This window comes from Canis lupus, chromosome 6, assembly GCF_048164855.1.
Source record: "Canis lupus baileyi chromosome 6, mCanLup2.hap1, whole genome shotgun sequence".
Lineage (NCBI taxonomy): Eukaryota > Metazoa > Chordata > Mammalia > Carnivora > Canidae > Canis > Canis lupus.
In genome coordinates, this window is record NC_132843.1 from 48,038,103 (window position 1) to 48,054,964 (window position 16,862).

The window sequence follows — 16,862 nt, forward strand, 5'->3', positions numbered from 1 at the left end:
AATGGAGTTGTATGGTGACAGATGGCAGCAGCCTTTGTTCTAAGAACAGCATACCATATGCAAATGTTGAATCACTGTGTTGTACACCTGAAATTCATGTATTGTGTGTCAACTATACTCAAAGATGATTGATGATAGATAGATGATAGATGATGGATAGATAGATGATAGATAGATAGATAGATAGATAGATAGATAGATAGATAGATGATAGTTTAGTTCAAAAGAGAAAAGAGATTGTTCACTAGCCACAGAGTGATGCAGAGTCAGGGAGGATTCTCTTGAGTGGGTGAGATTTACATTTTGTCCTCAAAGTAAGAGGAAGGGAAAGAGGGGGGAGTTGAAACTCTCTTCAGGAAGGAATGACCAGTGAGACACAGTTGCAGAGGGTCAGGGAAACAGCCTAGGGAGAAGGGTGGTCCAGATCTAACCCTGAGCAGGTTGTCTTATTCTCTGAGCCAGAGGAAAGGGGAGAAGGATGAATGAGGTTCTCGGGGGTAGAAAGTTGAGGAAGACCATGACTGAGAAGCTCTATATTTCGGATAGAGGAAGAAACAAGTTTCTCTCAAGTGGGGTACAGCTTAGAGTAATTACAGAAAGGTCCAGGAGGTGAAACTGCCCAGGACAAGAACAGGGTTGGTGAATAGTGGTGAGGGCTCAGATGCATTTGTGTTGGCTCCAGCTTCACAGAGCTGAGCCGACTTTGTTCAGCCATCCTTGGCTTTGGTAGCCATAGACATAGATCAAGGGAGGTGTGGCTCTGACCCAAGAGCTAGAGAAAGGGGCAGAGCAGCTGTCCTTCAGGTGATCACTGAGGTTGGGCTGGACCAAAAAGGGGACCCAGAGCTGATGGAGCAGGAGAGTGAGACAGTCATGGGGCTGGGCCCACGCAGGGGAAGAGTGCACTCAGTGGAGATTACACAAAGTACAGGATGCTACAGGACCACAGGCTGGTCCATATAAAGAGGAGAACTTTGGAGGCGTTACTGATTATGAAACTGGCAAGCTAAGGTGTTGGATACTTTATTGGTCTAAACTGAGTTGGCTTGGAATTAGGGAAAGATTTGAACAAATGAACAAACAGAAGGTTGTCGGCACATGTCAGGGCTAAGGGGAGACAGAGACATGGAGCTTGTCTTTAAAATGGAAATGTTTATTGTTTTTTCTTTTTAAAAGAGAAATAGGGAGCCCTGGGTGGCGCAGCGGTTTAGCGCCTGCCTTTGGCCCAGGGCGCGGTCCTGGAGACCCGGGATCGAATCCCACGTCGGGCTCCCGGTGCATGGAGCCTGCTTCTCCCTCTGCCTGTGTCTCTGCCTCTCTCTCTCTCTCTCTGTGTGTGTGTGACTATCATAAATTAAAAAAAATTCAAGAGATCATTATCACAACCATTTAAAAAAAAAAGAAAAAAAAAAGAAAAAATAAAAGAGAAATAAGTGGCAGTTCTGGAAGTGACATTGTGTATGTTGGGGGTGCTGACCCCACCTCCTAAACCGAATGGGCAAATTGTGGTAGAAAATACATGGTAGGACTTCTGGAGAAGCTGTGGCCTTAGGAAGAATTAAGGTTTAGTTAAGGCAAAAGGCTGGCTATGAATTTAGGGTAGAGGCTGAGCCTCTGGGAGAAACTGTTGGCCTGATGGAGGAGTCCAAGGGCCAGAGAAGCTGGGTGCTTGGTCAGGAAGAGTAGGGGGAAGTTTGCATAACCAGAGCAGAAGCTCATTTAAGGGGCAGTTTCCAAAGAAGAGGGATTCTAGCAGCATTTGGGGACTGATGGGTTGCTCAAGCCTCTGAACTGGAATTTTTTTGGAAAGTTGACTCTCAGCGCCCATGTGAGCTGAGGCCCAGCTGGAGTGGTGCCGGTGTGGTGAGGATAGCTTGTGGTGGAGGTCAGTGTGTCCACATCTTCGGAGGCCCTGGTGGTGGGAGAACTCATTTTAGGCAGGGGCAGGACCCAGGAAAGCATCCTCTGTAGGTGCCCAACCCAGGAGACCTGCATTTTTTTTCAAGTATCCTATCAGGTTATGTCTGTATTACAGAACAAAGTAATGATCAGGTTAATATAAATGTTCTTTGTAGCCTAGTAAATCTCTTTCCCCGAACTAACTTATTTTCTTTCTTTTTATCCACACGACTATTATTTCTACAGGACTTACTGGCCAGACTTGGATGGGAAAATAAGAGAAGCATTAGTTTTGCGAAGTGTTAAAGTGCGACTCCTTATAAGCTTCTGGAAGGAAACTGACCCCCTTACATTTAACTTTATTTCATCTCTTAAAGCTATTTGCACTGAAATAGCCAACTGCAGTTTGAAAGTTGTAAGTATGATGTTGACTTAAGAATTATTAAATAAAAGGGGCTGATTTCCTCTGCTCATCTGTGAAAGCTATAAACCCATGCATTCAAGTGAACTGGCACTTAAGAACCAGGCTAACAATCTCTGATTGTGAGAAAATATTTCAAAAGTAAAATAAGTCATTTTTAAAGAGAAACACACAAGAAAAGGAGCCTGGAACCCACATTTCCTGGTGCCCTCCCAGCTATGCCCTGTTTTCACACACTGCCTGTTGGGTCCTCTCCACTTGAACTGCCTCATTCACCTGCCATTCCTATTTCTAAGCCTGTGACCAACAGAGCAGTGGCACCTGAACCTTCACAGCATCCCCCAGCCCCAAAGACCCCCCAGCCTGGGCTACTGTACTTGCTTCAGGTCCCTTGGGCCACATGCTAATCCACATACTTTGAGGGAGGCAAGATTGGGACTGGGTAGTAGTGTGATAATTCCTTAGCCAATCTTTGATTCTCCTCAGGTCCTCACATGTGATGCCCTCTTTGTCCTCTCTGGGCCTTTGTACATGCTGTTTCCTCTACCTACAACACTCTTCTCCTCCATGCCTTTTCTGACTAACGCCTACCAGTCCCTTAGGTACCTTTTCCAACCTCCACAGCAATCGTTCAGGAAATGTATCCTGAGACCCTCCTGTATGCCAGGCACCCTTCTAAATGATGGGTCTGTTCTTCATGCAGTATTTAAGGACCCAGAATGACAGCGGCACCACCATCAACCTGAGACATAGCTTCCGAGATAGTCCCAAGCCTCCGTTTCTCAAGGCCAATCAGAAGGAGAGAGAGACTGGAGGACTGCCCAGAAGGCATTTATGGGGTGGACCTGGAGTGAATATCCCTTTAGCCTTTATTCTGCTGCTCAGATGTCACTCACCTGGCCACACCTAATGACAGGGGTGGCATTAGTGCAATCAGAAAGGCAGCTGTGCTCCCAAAAAGACAAAACAACAGTTTTGTGGATCATCAGTCTGCAGTTCTGGGCACCCACACAGAGAACCCTCATCCCCCACAGGTACTGCACAATGCAAATTTCTGGACCTCTAAGTATTATGCATTTCTGGACAGCAAATCTGGATGTGTCACCCCATAGTTAATAAACAGAAACTAAAAACGAAACAGCAATTTCCCATGAAATCCAAAGCCCAGATTGAAGTTATCTCCTCCCCATATAACAGGAACAGGAGAAATACAGTATAAACTCCCATTCAGAAAAGGGAGATGGGGACAGTCACAGCAGTCACTGGTCCAGGCAATTGTAAAATCCTTCTGGGCAGGTATAGTGAAGTCCTCATACCCCGGATCCTAAGGTTGTTCTTAGTATGAAGTGTTAAGAGTTTTTGGTCCCAGCTCATGGTTCCTCTGGCAATGCAACTTTCTCAAAAACTTAGTAAGCTTCTGATTTATTTGCTTCTAGTCATTTCCATTTAACAGTAACCACAGCCAAAGATTTTGTTTTACATAATTCCCAAACTTGACTAATTATGCTTCCTTGCCCATATGCTTCTGCCTCTGCCTCCCTTTCCCTCCTTCCTCCCCCTTTTCGCCCTTTGTACCTTCTGTCTCTCCCTTCCCTCTACCTCTTTCTCTACCCTCTCTCCTCTCTCATATTAATGGTGGCTTCATTCAGGTCATCAGATTTGGGTGGGAAGATTACACCAATTATGATTACTCCAGTTATCTGATCTTTGCTGTAGGATTGAGTCTTAACTGACCTCAGTCATTTAAAGCATTTGTCAAACTAAGTTTCTACTATTGGGCTCCTGGTACAATCAGTTTTTCTAGCTCTTTGAAATACCAAATTTCTAGTGTACCTGTTCTATTTCATATGTGCTTACAAGCCAGCAAATCCTTCTCTGGGTTTATCTCCTCTGACAACTTGCTAAAGGCACTAATAACAACCAACATAAGTTACAAACAATTTGTTTTCCCATCCCTTGCCCTGTAGCCAAAGTTTTAGGGGGTGCTTGGTCTTCCTTCCAAATTAATGCAGGCTATGGTTTTACCAAATATTTTGCTACTGCATGAGTCTCCGTTCATTCCATCCTTTAATACCAATTTTCTTGCTGCCTGCTGCCCATTGGGTAAACAATTGCTACATCTTTTATTAAGTTTTTATTGTTTCTATTATGGCAGCATCTCACTTCACATTGCCTAGATGTAGTAAGTGCTTAAAACTTCTTTTTTTAATGGAAGAATATCTTATATTCATGAATATAGACAAACAGGCGCTTTGTATATACTACTTAATATTCACAACTACACTATGAAGCTGGAACTTTTAATATTTTACAAACATAGAAAATGAAGCCTAAAGAGATTAAATAATTTCTCTCTAGGACACTAGTTAATAGAAGAGAAAGATTCAAATAAAAGTCTTTCTAACTCCTGATTCTAAGCTCTTAAACATCATACTGTATGGTCTCTGCATGCTGAACCTATAATTGAAGTTACAAAGGTTTTTTTTTTGTCTTTCCTATCTATATTCAAAAACATCTTATATTACATCTGTTCAAAAATTTGAGAAGCTACACATCTGACTTGTATATCTCTGAGGATCAACAAAAACATCAGATAAAATGTTTTTTAACTCATTCGTAACATTAAATATTTTTAAAAGTTGAAATTATCAACAATTTAAATACATAAAAGTCTAGAATTTACTATAGATTTCAAGAAATTATGCTTCTCATATAGATTTCATTTTAATCTCCCTAGCATTTGGATAATATTGACAGAAAATAGAAATTTTTATCTCCATTTAACTGATTTTTATAAACTGAGGTAGCCATGCACATGTCTGAGTTTACAAACCAGTATTAGAAATAGAAACAGGTCTGTGAAGCCTATGGCTAACATTTTACTCAATGATGAAAAGTTGAAAGCTTTTCCTTTAAGATCAGAAACAAGACAAGAGTTCTAACTCTTATCATTCCTATCTGGCATAGTACTGGAAGTCCTAGCCAGAGCAATAAGGCAAAAAAAAAAAAAAAAAAAAAAAAGAATTAAAAGTATCAGAATTGAAAAGGGAGAAGCAAAATTGTCTCTATTTTCAGATAACATGATTATATATATAGAAAATCCTAAATGCTCAACCAAAAGTTATATTTAATCAAAGAATTCAGTAAAGTTGCTGAGACAAAATTAAAGTACAAAAATCAATAGTGTTTCTACACACTAACAATGCAATTTATGAAAAAGAAATAAAGAAATAGATCCCATTATACTAGCATGAAAACAATAAAGTGCTTAGGAATATATTTAACTAAGGAGATAAACAATAAATAAGACATAAGACATTGATGAAAGAAATCAAAGACAATGCAAAAAAAAAAAAGGAAAGGTATCCCATGTTCATGGATTAGAAAAATTAATATTGTTAAAATGTCAACCAAAGCCATCTATAGATTCAATGCAGTGCTATCAAGATTCCGATGGCATTTTTACAGAAGTAGAAAAAACACTCATAAATTCATGTGGAATTTCAAAAAACCCTAAATAGCCAAAGACATCTTGAGAAAGAAGAACAAAGAAGGAAGTATCACACTTCCTGGTTTCAAGCTATACTATAAAGCTCTGGTCATCAAATGTACTGGCATAAAAATGGACAAATAGACCAATGAAATAAACACAAGCAGATACAGCCAACTAATATTTAACAAGGGAGCCAAGAATACTCAATAGAAAAAAGATAATCTTGTCCATAAATGGCACTGGGATAACTGGATATTCACATGTAAAAGGATGAAATGGGATCCGTATCATACACCACTCACAAAAATTAACATAAAATGGATTAAAGACTTAAATGTAAGACCCAAAACCATGAAATTCCTAGAAGAAAACATAAGAGCAAAGTTTCTTGACATAGATTGGGGTAATAACTCCTTGGATATGACACCTAAAATATAAGCAACAAAATCAAAAAGAAAGTGAAAAGACAACCTATAGAAGGGGAAAAAATATTTGCAAACCATATATCGGGTAAGAGGTTAATATCCAAAATACATCAAGAATTCATACAACCAAGTAGAAAATAACCTAATTTTAAAAATGGGTAAAGGATCTGAATAGACATTTCTCCAAAGAAGATATACAAAAGGCCAATAGGTACATGAAAAGATGCTCAACATTGCTAGTCTTTAGAGAAATACAAATCAAAACCACTATGAGGTACCACGGCATCCTTGTTAGGAACAGACATCATCAAAATAGATGACAGATAATAAATGCTGGTGAGGATGTGGAGAAAAGGGAGCCCATGTGCACCACTGGTGGGAATGTAGATTGGTGAAGCCACTATGGAAAATCATATGGATAATCCTCAAAAAATTAAAAATAGAACTACCATATGATTCAACAATTCTATTTATGGGAATATATCCAAAGGAAAGTAAAACACTAACTCAAAAAAGTATCTGCACTTTCATGTTCATAGCAGCAATCTTCACAGTAGCCAAGACATAGAAACAACCTAAGTGCCTATTAATGCGTCAATGTATAAAGAAATTGTGGTGTATCTATACAATGTAATATTATTCAACCATAAAAATGAAGAAATACTACCATTTTTTTTACAATGTGGATGTACCTAGAAATCATTATTCTAAGTGAAATAAGAAAGAGAAAGAAAGACAAATACTATATGATATCAATTATATGTGGAATCTAAAATTTTTTTTTTTTTGAATCTAAAATTAAAAAAAAAAAAAAAAACTCACAAAGTTAGAGAAAAAGAGATTAGGCTGGTGGTTACCAGAGGTGGAGAGTCAAGGTAGAGAGGACAAGGAATTGGAGGAAGGTGGTCAAAGAGTACAAACTTCCAGTTACAAGATAAGTACTAGGGATTTAACATACAACGTGATGACTACAACTAGCATTGCTACATGATATGTAGGAGAGTTGTTAAGATAAATCCTAAGAGTTCTCATCACAAGGAGAAATCTTTTTCTTTATTCTTTTTTTCTTTTCTTTTTATTTTATCTATATGAGAAGATAATGTTAGCTAGATGTATTGTCATAATGTCACAATATGTAAACTAAACCATGATGCTATACAACTTAAATTTACACAGTGATAGATGTCAATTACTCCTCAATACAATGAGGGGGAGAGGGGAAGCCTATGATTATCACTATGGATCTATTTTCCACTCCAAATTTGCAAATGAATGTGATAACTAGGATTTGGATCTGGGCACCAACCTGGGTTTGGAATCAGATTATCAGGGATTAGAGGAAATATTGGTATGATCCCAGAAATCCAAGCAGGGACCCAGGAGAATAGTCAGTTTGTGTTCTACTTTTCCATTGACAAGAGAATGCTTGTTTCAGCTCAGGGATAGGGTTTTCCAGATAACTGAAGTGGCATATGGGGCAGCATGGAAAATCAAGTGAAGCATTGTATTCCTGATGTATAACAGGATGCTGGCACAAAGCATTCAAAATATATGTGTTGGACGAATGGATGGATGGATGGATGAAATCAAAAAAGAGGGAGCTGATGAAGAGTGTTCAGGAAAGATCTGTGAACCACTGAGTGGAGGGAGCAGGGAACATGGTGGATGTGGAATCATTTTAGCCATTTTCCCTAACGAACGTGTGCTGGAAAAGGGTGAAGAATCTTCCAGGTGAGGTCATTCACTCAGAATTCAGTATGCTTGCAGTTAGAGGAGCACCGCTGTTAGACTTACCAGGTATAGCAGTGTTCTAAAATACAGGTTTGGTTATGATTTAGATATGACAATCCAACAGATCAGGAGATGACAGCCATTGGAGAAAGACAGTTTGCTTTATTCACAGATCTAAAGAGAAGGGAGCTTGAGGAAAAGTCCCAGGGTCATCCTAGAGACAGAAGTGAGGGAAGCATGAACAAGGACTTTTGTTTTGGTTTACGAGGTCAAGGAAGAGGCAAGGCAGGGTAAGCCCTCTTAGGATTGGCAAGTTTGAATGATTTTGGTGAGATCTTGGGCCCAGGGGCTGTCCCTAGTTACCTGGTATGATTAGGGCAAGTGTATAGTGGCCCAGAGTGTGAAACCATAAAGGAGGTATTTCAGAGTATGGGCCATGGGTTGGGTTTACATATGAGAAGTGTCCTCACGGGCAAGTTATTTGCTATCTCCAGGAATTAGCCAGCCCTTGGAAGGGCAGTGCCTCCAGGCTCAGCAGGGCCCAGATGTCAAAGCATCAGAACACATAATAAGAAGCCATGACTAATAGAAGCAGAAGCAGAAGCAAAGGGGAGAATGTCTGGAGCCTACCGCACATGGTGCATTTGCTCCCACCTCTTCTTGAAGGCATTGTCAGTTGAAATCTCTGTCATGAAATACTAAGTGCTTTCATTTAAGACTTGCAAGAAATTATAAGGAGAGTAGAATCCATCCTTTAATTCTCTACTTACTCAGCTCTATCTTTTCAAACACTCAGGGTCATATTACTTGAATAAACCAAACATTAATAATAGTTCAGTGTTGGACATTTCATGACACAGAGCTTCTAGTTCTCACTGAAATCAGGCCACGCATTTCTAAGTATCAAGATAAACCTCGATGGGAGCACAGCTTGTGGTCCCAACATCTAGATCACAGATGAGTGAGGAGCTTTCCCAAGACAAGTGGGCATAGGAACTTTTGCATGAAGCATGTCTTCTGGAGCCTGGGAGCAAGGCGGGGAATCTCTTCAGAGAAGTTGGCACCCACAGCCCTGACTTGGAGGGATTGTGTCCATGAGGAGACACTTGGGAAAGAGACTGCACTCACAAAGTTGGCCCTGTCAGCAGCTAGACTTCTTCTTTTTTTTTTTTTTTATAAATTCATAAATCCCTTTTGAACAATCTTTGCTGTCACATACAGCACATTAGTGTCTCATAGTGTCAGTGATACAGTATGATTTCTTCTACCATTTTTGTCTCCCAGACAAAGCTCTTCCCCTCTTTGGGGCCATCTTCAACTTTCTAAAGCAGATGGGTTTCTGGAGAACCTCACACAGTGATGCTATCCCCAACTTAAATGAGGGTATATATTTTATTCTTTTTCACATACATCTTGATTCCACAATAATATTTTCCTCAAAATTATTTGACTGCTCTTACCAGGTGGCAGGCAGCCTCATATCACAGGGTCTCCCAGATATATAACTATGACTTGAAAGTATTCACAGATAATCAAGAGTCCACAAAATGTGGCTATCTATGAACTCTCCAAATGACACAGACTTTGCAGGAGACAGGAACTGAGAAGGGGGACAAAGACAGCATGGCCTAACATCATGGTAATATGTCCCCAGGTAATACCTTTCTCTGCGATGTGCAATGGACAATTCTTGGGTGATAGATTTTGGCCTGCGCACCATTGACCTTAAGGGGTCTGCAAAAAAATCAGAATAGAATTTTCAGGGTTGCCAGGAACCTTGGTGATCACACCTAGTTTATCATTCCTTTCCCTCAGATGAAAGGGAAGACCAGCCCTCACTATCTCCCCAAGCCAAACTTGAACATTTATAGTTTTAAAACTGTAAATGATGTCTCCATTTCTAGATGGCATCTCATTTTTCTCTCTGCCTTTTCTACCCTTCAATCACACATGATCCCACAGCCATAAGATAGTCATTCCAGAAAGATTCCACACAGTTCTGGGTATGTTTAGCATTTTCCAATGTGGAGGAGACTCAAGACCTCACCACCTTTGATGGTGTGTCATCCTGTGAGCTCTATCACAGTTCAGGCTTCGTCTGAGCAGTTACCAGTTCCAACAGATTCTGGAAGCACCAGCTCACCTACCTCCACTGTCAGCTCCCTCTATTAACCACTACAGCCCAGGCCTAATCTACTTTTGGGGTCACATTAAAGTTGGAATTCAAGATTCCTGGTCTGCAATGGTGGGTTTTTTTTTTTCCTTGCTTATTAGAAGAGCTTGTAGACCTTAGGTGTTGAGATGGAAAGCATCTGTTCCCTTGGCAAAATCTCTTTTGACCTTTGCAAATCCCCAGCTGAATCAGCTAGTCATTGGCACGGACCTTGCTGCTTTTTATAATGCACGCGACACAGAGGAATATTCATTCAATTCATTTGCATGCGTGACAGAAAGCACCTCAAATGCCAGTGCACCCCAATGAATGAGACAATGAGAATTAAAAAACCTTTGGCCCTCACCCTGTTGAAAGAATGAATTTTGTGTTCATTTTACAGCTTAAAAGTGTTAATTATAGACCTAGTTGAGCATGCTAATTATCTCTCTTGTTGCCCATATAGATTTGAGAACAAAAAAAAATAGCTTCATCTACATGAAGTAACAAGATTGGGGCTTTAATAACCCAGAATGAGGTTGGCTGTGGATATTTGGATAAGAAACCCTTTTGGGCTCTTGAACAAAACCCAAAATGTTCCCTATTCACCTGCTTTCTTAATTTATTTATTGTTGTGTCTTACAGAAATTTTTCGATCTGGAAAGAGAGAATGTTTGTGCTACAAAAGAACAAAAGGACCACAGCTTCCCTAAATTAAATCGCAATAAGTACATGGTGACAGATGGCGCAGCTTATATTGGTAGGTATCAGGGCTGTCAGACTCCTAGAGGATCATGCAGGTCAGTGACAGTCCAGGTCCCACTGTGTTCTTTCATACACAGTATAACCTGGGGGCCTTGGAGGAAACAGGATAGGGAAGTCAAACAACTCCTTGAACTGAACATCTCCTCTAGAGCTTGGCTCAAGTAGGAGGACACCATAGGAGATGTTTTTAATAAGTGTTTTCAGAAATTCTTTGGTCCACTTGCCTAATGTTATAGATGAGGAGGTGAAGGGCTCATCAGAGGCGAGTCTCAGGGCTCAGTCAGCTAAGCATCTGCCTTGGGGTCAGGTCACAATCTCAGGATCCTGGGATAAGGCTGGCATCAGGCTCCATGTTCAGCAGGGAGTCTACTTGTCCCTCTCTGTCTACACCTCACTCCCCTGCTTGTGCTGTCTCTCTCACTCTCGCTCTCTCAAATAAATTAAAAAAAAAAAAAAAGGTGAATTCTGGGAGTTGAATGAGCACAGTGCCCCCCTCCCCCCACCACCATACCCAGCCAGCCTGTTGTGAATCACAGAAGGCCAACATGGTGGCAACTCAGCACCAGAAAGAGCACTGCCTGGACAACCATCTCACCTCTGTCATTTTATAAATGCCTACCCTTGGAGAGTTTACTTAAGCTCTCTAAACCTCAATTTCCTCATCTGTAAGATGGGGCTAATAATTGTTTCAACTTCGTTGGGTGAAATTTAAGTGGAATATATGCAAGGTACCTTGCACAATTAAAACCCCTGACACACAATAATACCATATTCATGTTAGCTGTTGTTTTTAAGGTAATAATGCTCCAGATGCAGAAATCACATCTACTGGTGAAATTATTTGCTAATGTGTCAGATCTGTTCTCCTTTCTTATGGTGTACATGAGTCCAGGGTAATCCCTTAACTCATACTATCAATGGCAGAGCAGAAATTATTATCTATAAAAGAAGGTACATAAACTACAGAACAGCAGCGTGGCTATTACAATGTACAGATGAAGTGGCAGTCTTTCAAAGCAGGAAAAAAAAGTGTGTGCAATGATGGAGCATGGAATATGTTTTTTCCCCCTCCAATTCAGTGAGTGAGTAAATTATGCCCTTTTTGCTTTGTAATGCACTTTATCTTATTTGAATTTCTAAGGGACCTTGCCAATATGGAGGGTGGCTTTTATCACCTGCAGCTTAAAAATAAGGAAACATGGACCATAAGAGTGGAAATGACTTAAACATACAAACATGAAGAGGAAGAGGGAGACCTAGAATCCATGGTACCCAGACCCCGCACCCTCACCCCACCACCTGGAACCAGAAAGAGACACTGCCATCAGAGAGCTAGTTACTCCATCCTGGCTCCATGGAAAGCTGTTCTTTTTCCATTTTGAGTAGCTATATATCATATTAGAGAATAGAATATTGGATTTTTTTAAATGTATATTCTTCAAGTTGTCTTAGAATATGAGAATGTTATTTTACTCATGTTGTCCCTCTCAGTGGCTTAAAATGTCATTATTTGGACTTTCTCATATTCATTAGCTTATGGAGAGTAGAATAAAATTAGCTCCTCTTTAATCATGTGCCAAAAACAAACTCAAAATCATTTCATCAAAACTTGGAACTTTGGGCTCAATAATTGGGAAATATATGTGTGGGTCAGGTTTCAGGCACAGTTGGATTTAGGAACTCAGATCTGGATGTTTTATGTGGGATTTACTTAAAGCAAAGTGTCATATGTACATGGAGCAGTTGTACGGTGCCTATATCTAAAAGCTTTTTTAATGAATTAAATAAGTGTTTTGGAGTCACGAAAACTTCTATTTGAATTCAAGCATTGACCCTTATAAGCTGAAAGATGATGGAAAGTCATGTGATCTCTCTGAGCCTTTGTGTACCTCTGTTTTCTTATCTGGAAATTGGTAATAAAAACATCTACCCTTTGGTAGTAGTTGGAGGATTAAATGAGATAAAATATGGAAAGCTCCAAACACTGGCTCTCATCTGTCTCAATACTTAGTAAATATGGATTCCTGGCGCTCTCTCTTCTTCTTCCCATATAGTACATTTTTAAGATAGACTTTAGTTTTTTAGAACAGTTAGGTTCACAGCAAAACTGAGCAGAAAAAATTCTCACAATCCTCTGCCCCCTTACACACATACACACAACCTGCCCCATTATCAAACTCCCCAGCCAAAGCGGTACATTTCTTATGACTGGTGAACCTATGCTGATACATCAGTATCACCAAAAGTCCATTGTTTACATTAGGGGGTCACTCTTGATTTACATCCTATGGGTCCTGACAAATGTATAATGATTTGAATGTACCATTATGGTATCATATAGAGTCATTTCATTGTCCTACCAATCCTCTGTGCTCCACCTATTCATCCTTCCCTCCCTGCTAATTCCTGGCATCCACTGATCCTTTTTTTTTTTTTTTTTTTTTTTTTCCACTGATCCTTTTACTGTCTCCATAGTTTGGGCTTTTCCAAGATATCCTATAGTTGCAATTATATAGTGTATATCCTTTTCAGATTGGCTTCTTTCACTTAGCAATATGCATTTAAGCTTCTTCTGTATCTTCTGATGGCTTGATAGCTCATTTCTTTTTAGGACGGAATAATACTCCAATGTATGGATGGACCACAGTTTGTTTTATCCATTCACCTTCAGGATATCTTGGTTGCTTCCAAGTTTTGGCAATTATGAGTAAGGCTTCTATAAACACCCACATGCAAGTTTTTGTGTGGACGTATTTTCAAACCTACTGGGTTTGAAATCACACAAAGAGAGTGATTGCTGGATCATATGATAAGACTATGTTTAGTTTGATGAGAAACTGCCAAGCTGCCTTCCAAACTGGCTCTACCATTTTGAGTTCCCACCAGCAGTGAATGAGAGTTCCTGTTGCTCAATATCCTTGCCAGCATTTGGTGTTGTCAATGTTCCAGATTTTGGCCATTCTGATAGGTATGTAGTGCTGCCTCATTATTGTTTTAATCTGCATTTCCCTGATAATATGATATGGAGCATCTCTCTATATGCCTATTTGCCATCTGAATGTCTTATTTTTTAAGATTTTTAAAAAGATTTTTATTTATATATTCATGACAGACACAGAGAGAGAGAGAGGCAGAGACACAGGCAGAGGGAGAAGCAGGCTCCAAGCAGGGAGCCCAACATGGGACTTGATCCCAGCTCTCCAGGATCACAGCCTGGGCTGAAGGTGGCGCCAAACCACTGAGCCACCTGGGCTGCCCTTTTATAAAGATTTTTAAAATTTATTTATTCATGAGAGACAGACAGAGAGAGAGAGAGAGGCAGACACACAGGCAGAGGGAGAAGCAGGTTCCATGCAGGAAGCCCGATGCAGGACTCAATCCTGGGACTCCAGGATCATGACCTGAGCCAAAGGCAGATGCTCAACTGCTGAGCCACCCAGGTGTCCCTGAATATATTCTTTGATGAAGTGTCTTTGGCCCATTTTTTAACCAGGTTTTTCATTTTCTTATTGTTCAGGTTTAAGAGTTCTTTGTATATTTTGGATAGCAGTCTTCTATCAAATATGTCTTTTGCAAATATTTTCTCCCAGCCTGTGGCTTATCTCTTCATTCTTTGACAGTGTCTTTCACAGAGTAAACATTTTAAATTCTAACAAAATCAGTGATTCCTTTCCTGGGTCATGCCTTTGGTGTTGTGTCTAAAAAGTCATCACCAACCCCAACTTTAACTGGATTTTATTATTTATTATTTTCTAGGCATTTACATTTAGGTCTATGATCTATTTAGATTTAATTTTTGTAAAAGGTGTAGGGTCTGTGTCTAGATTGACTTTTTGGCAGGTGGAAGTCCAATTATTCCAGTACCACTCTTGAAAAGACTAGTTTTGCTCCCCTGTATTGCCTTTGCCCCTCTTGGGATCAGTTGACTGTATTTATGTGGGTCTATTTCTGGCTCTCTATTATAATGCATTTTAAATGAGTTCATTTTACACACAGCATTTCAGCAAAACATTAATTCCCCAGAGCGAAGCATAGTTCTTGTATAAAAATATTTAAAGAGCATCCAGAGGGAAAATTCATTGATAATTTAAATAATTATCAGCATGTTCTGGAAATCTCTTAAGTCGTCACTCAGACACCTGCTGAGAATGCTGAATTAAGAAAAATCTACACTAGACCTTGCATGGAATTATAGTTCATTAAATCTTCACAAGACTTACAGAAGATCCCCCAAACAGTATCATCTGTCTAATTTTGAATTCTCTGGAGTACATTTGAATCTGGCTTGGCAAATTTGTCCAGAAGATGGTTTGAATTGTTTGAGGGCTGACAAGGGGATGGTAGGTTAATTGGAGGCACTCAGAAGGCTCACTGAGACACATATATCTTCCCAGTGAGCTTGTGTGTACCCCCACCATGGTTCCTGGGGATGGCACCACATTCTCCTGCCACCTGGACCTAAACATGAATTTGGAAAACTGAAATGGCAGTCTCAGTACCAGGTGAAACAAACACAATTGAGAAAACACTGAAGCAGGTACATTATTCTGAAGTTGAGCCAACCCATGAGAAAGTAAAAGGTGGAAAAATATAATCACACTGGTGGAGGAATGACTCTGTCGGCCTAGTGCTATAATTCCTGAGAAGAACCTAATTAAAGCTTTGGAGAATCAAAGATACAGTATCTTGGCTCCATCCACTGTATTGAAGGGAAAACTGAATCTCACAGAATAAGGCTCCAAAATCTGGTCACTTCTCTCCCCTTATCTTTCCCTCTCCTCACACTGACTCCAAAGCGAATTTCCACATCTGTGTCCTTTAGGGAGTGTGGTCTACAGAGGAGTGGAGGTGTGGCCTGATGCTCCAGTCCTGGTGGCTGATGCTGAAGTCTTGGGGAAAATGCACAGTTGGTACCATGCAGGTCTTTAGGATCAGAGGTGACATGGAACAGAAGTTAAGCATGGGCTGTGGGGTCAGACCTGACTGAAACTCAGCTCTGATATATTTTCACTCCTGTCTTGGACAAGTTACCTAACCTTTCTGTGCCATAATTTCCCCTTCAGTATAATGGAGTATTATCACCTCATATGATTGTGGTGAATATTGAAAGAGATAATGTAATGAAATAATTCACTGCCTGGCATTCAGCTGTAGGAACGAGAATTTAGTGTCTTATCCACAGGTCCTCGAAAGGTGTACAAGAACACAGGAGTCTCCTGTTGATGGGATGACTCAGAAGTGCTACCTGCCAGTGGGCTCCAAAATAATTCTTAACTTGCAGTAGCTACTACTCCCCAGTTTAAGAAATCCAAGCCTGCATGTACCTGGTACTGAGCATTGCACAAAGCTGCAGCCTCTGAGCATGGCTATGTGTCTGAGAGCACGTGATCAGAAACATAGCACTGGCAAAGAGACTCCAATGCAATATCACGAACCGTTTTGTGGACAGTTCACTCACTTCTAGCAGTAAAATTCGTCCAAAGTTATGTCTATCATGAAGCCATCAGGGGTATCTGTGTGGTGTTTGGGGGCATGACGGGAGACAGTATGAAATGGAGGACAGAGAGAGAGAAGAGTTCATTCTCTATGCTAATAATATTTGATTGAGGGACTTGGTATTAGACCCTGAGGAATAAACTCAAGGAGTACAATGAGAGACAAGGAACCACTTGCACTATTCCAGGTCATGCTGTATAGAAAGGGAAGTTGATACATGTGGGCTCCAGAGAGCAGCGGAGGGCCCAAGGATGAGCACTATGAAGCTCTCTGTGGATGTTTTTCCCCCCCGCACAGATGGTGCAGGGCCTTAGGTCAAGGATGTGTCTTATTCAGCAAATATTCCCACAGTGACGGCTGAAGAGCCGCTGAGGGACTGGAAATCAAGCTCTACACTTAAAAAGCCTTTGGTTTTCTTTATGAAACCAGCTCTGAACCAAAGAGGAGCATAAAACTGGGAGCTTAGGCCAGACCCAGGCA

The 16,862-nt window shown here is 40.4% G+C and overlaps 2 protein-coding genes across 8 annotated transcripts in view; one reads left to right on the forward strand and one right to left on the reverse strand.

Annotated features, from left to right (window-relative positions):
- The window catches only part of PLD5 (phospholipase D family member 5), a 409,798-nt gene that overhangs the window by 384,405 nt on the left and 8,531 nt on the right, over positions 1 to 16,862 (forward strand). For all 5 annotated transcript variants that reach the window (XM_072830387.1, XM_072830384.1, XM_072830385.1 and 2 more), the window contains 2 exons: positions 2,146 to 2,314; positions 10,767 to 10,881. In XM_072830387.1, coding sequence (XP_072686488.1) covers positions 2,146 to 2,314; positions 10,767 to 10,881 — 284 coding nt within the window. The remainder of the gene's footprint in view (positions 1 to 2,145; positions 2,315 to 10,766; positions 10,882 to 16,862) is intronic.
- BECN2 (beclin 2) overlaps positions 1 to 16,862 on the reverse strand; it is a 157,015-nt gene that overhangs the window by 27,072 nt on the left and 113,081 nt on the right. The window contains exon 5 of one of the 3 annotated variants that reach the window (XR_012032897.1): positions 9,631 to 9,703. The exons of the other annotated variants lie outside the window; for them this stretch is intronic. The gene's annotated coding sequence lies outside the window, so the exon portion shown is untranslated. The remainder of the gene's footprint in view (positions 1 to 9,630; positions 9,704 to 16,862) is intronic. 3 annotated transcript variants of the gene reach the window in all.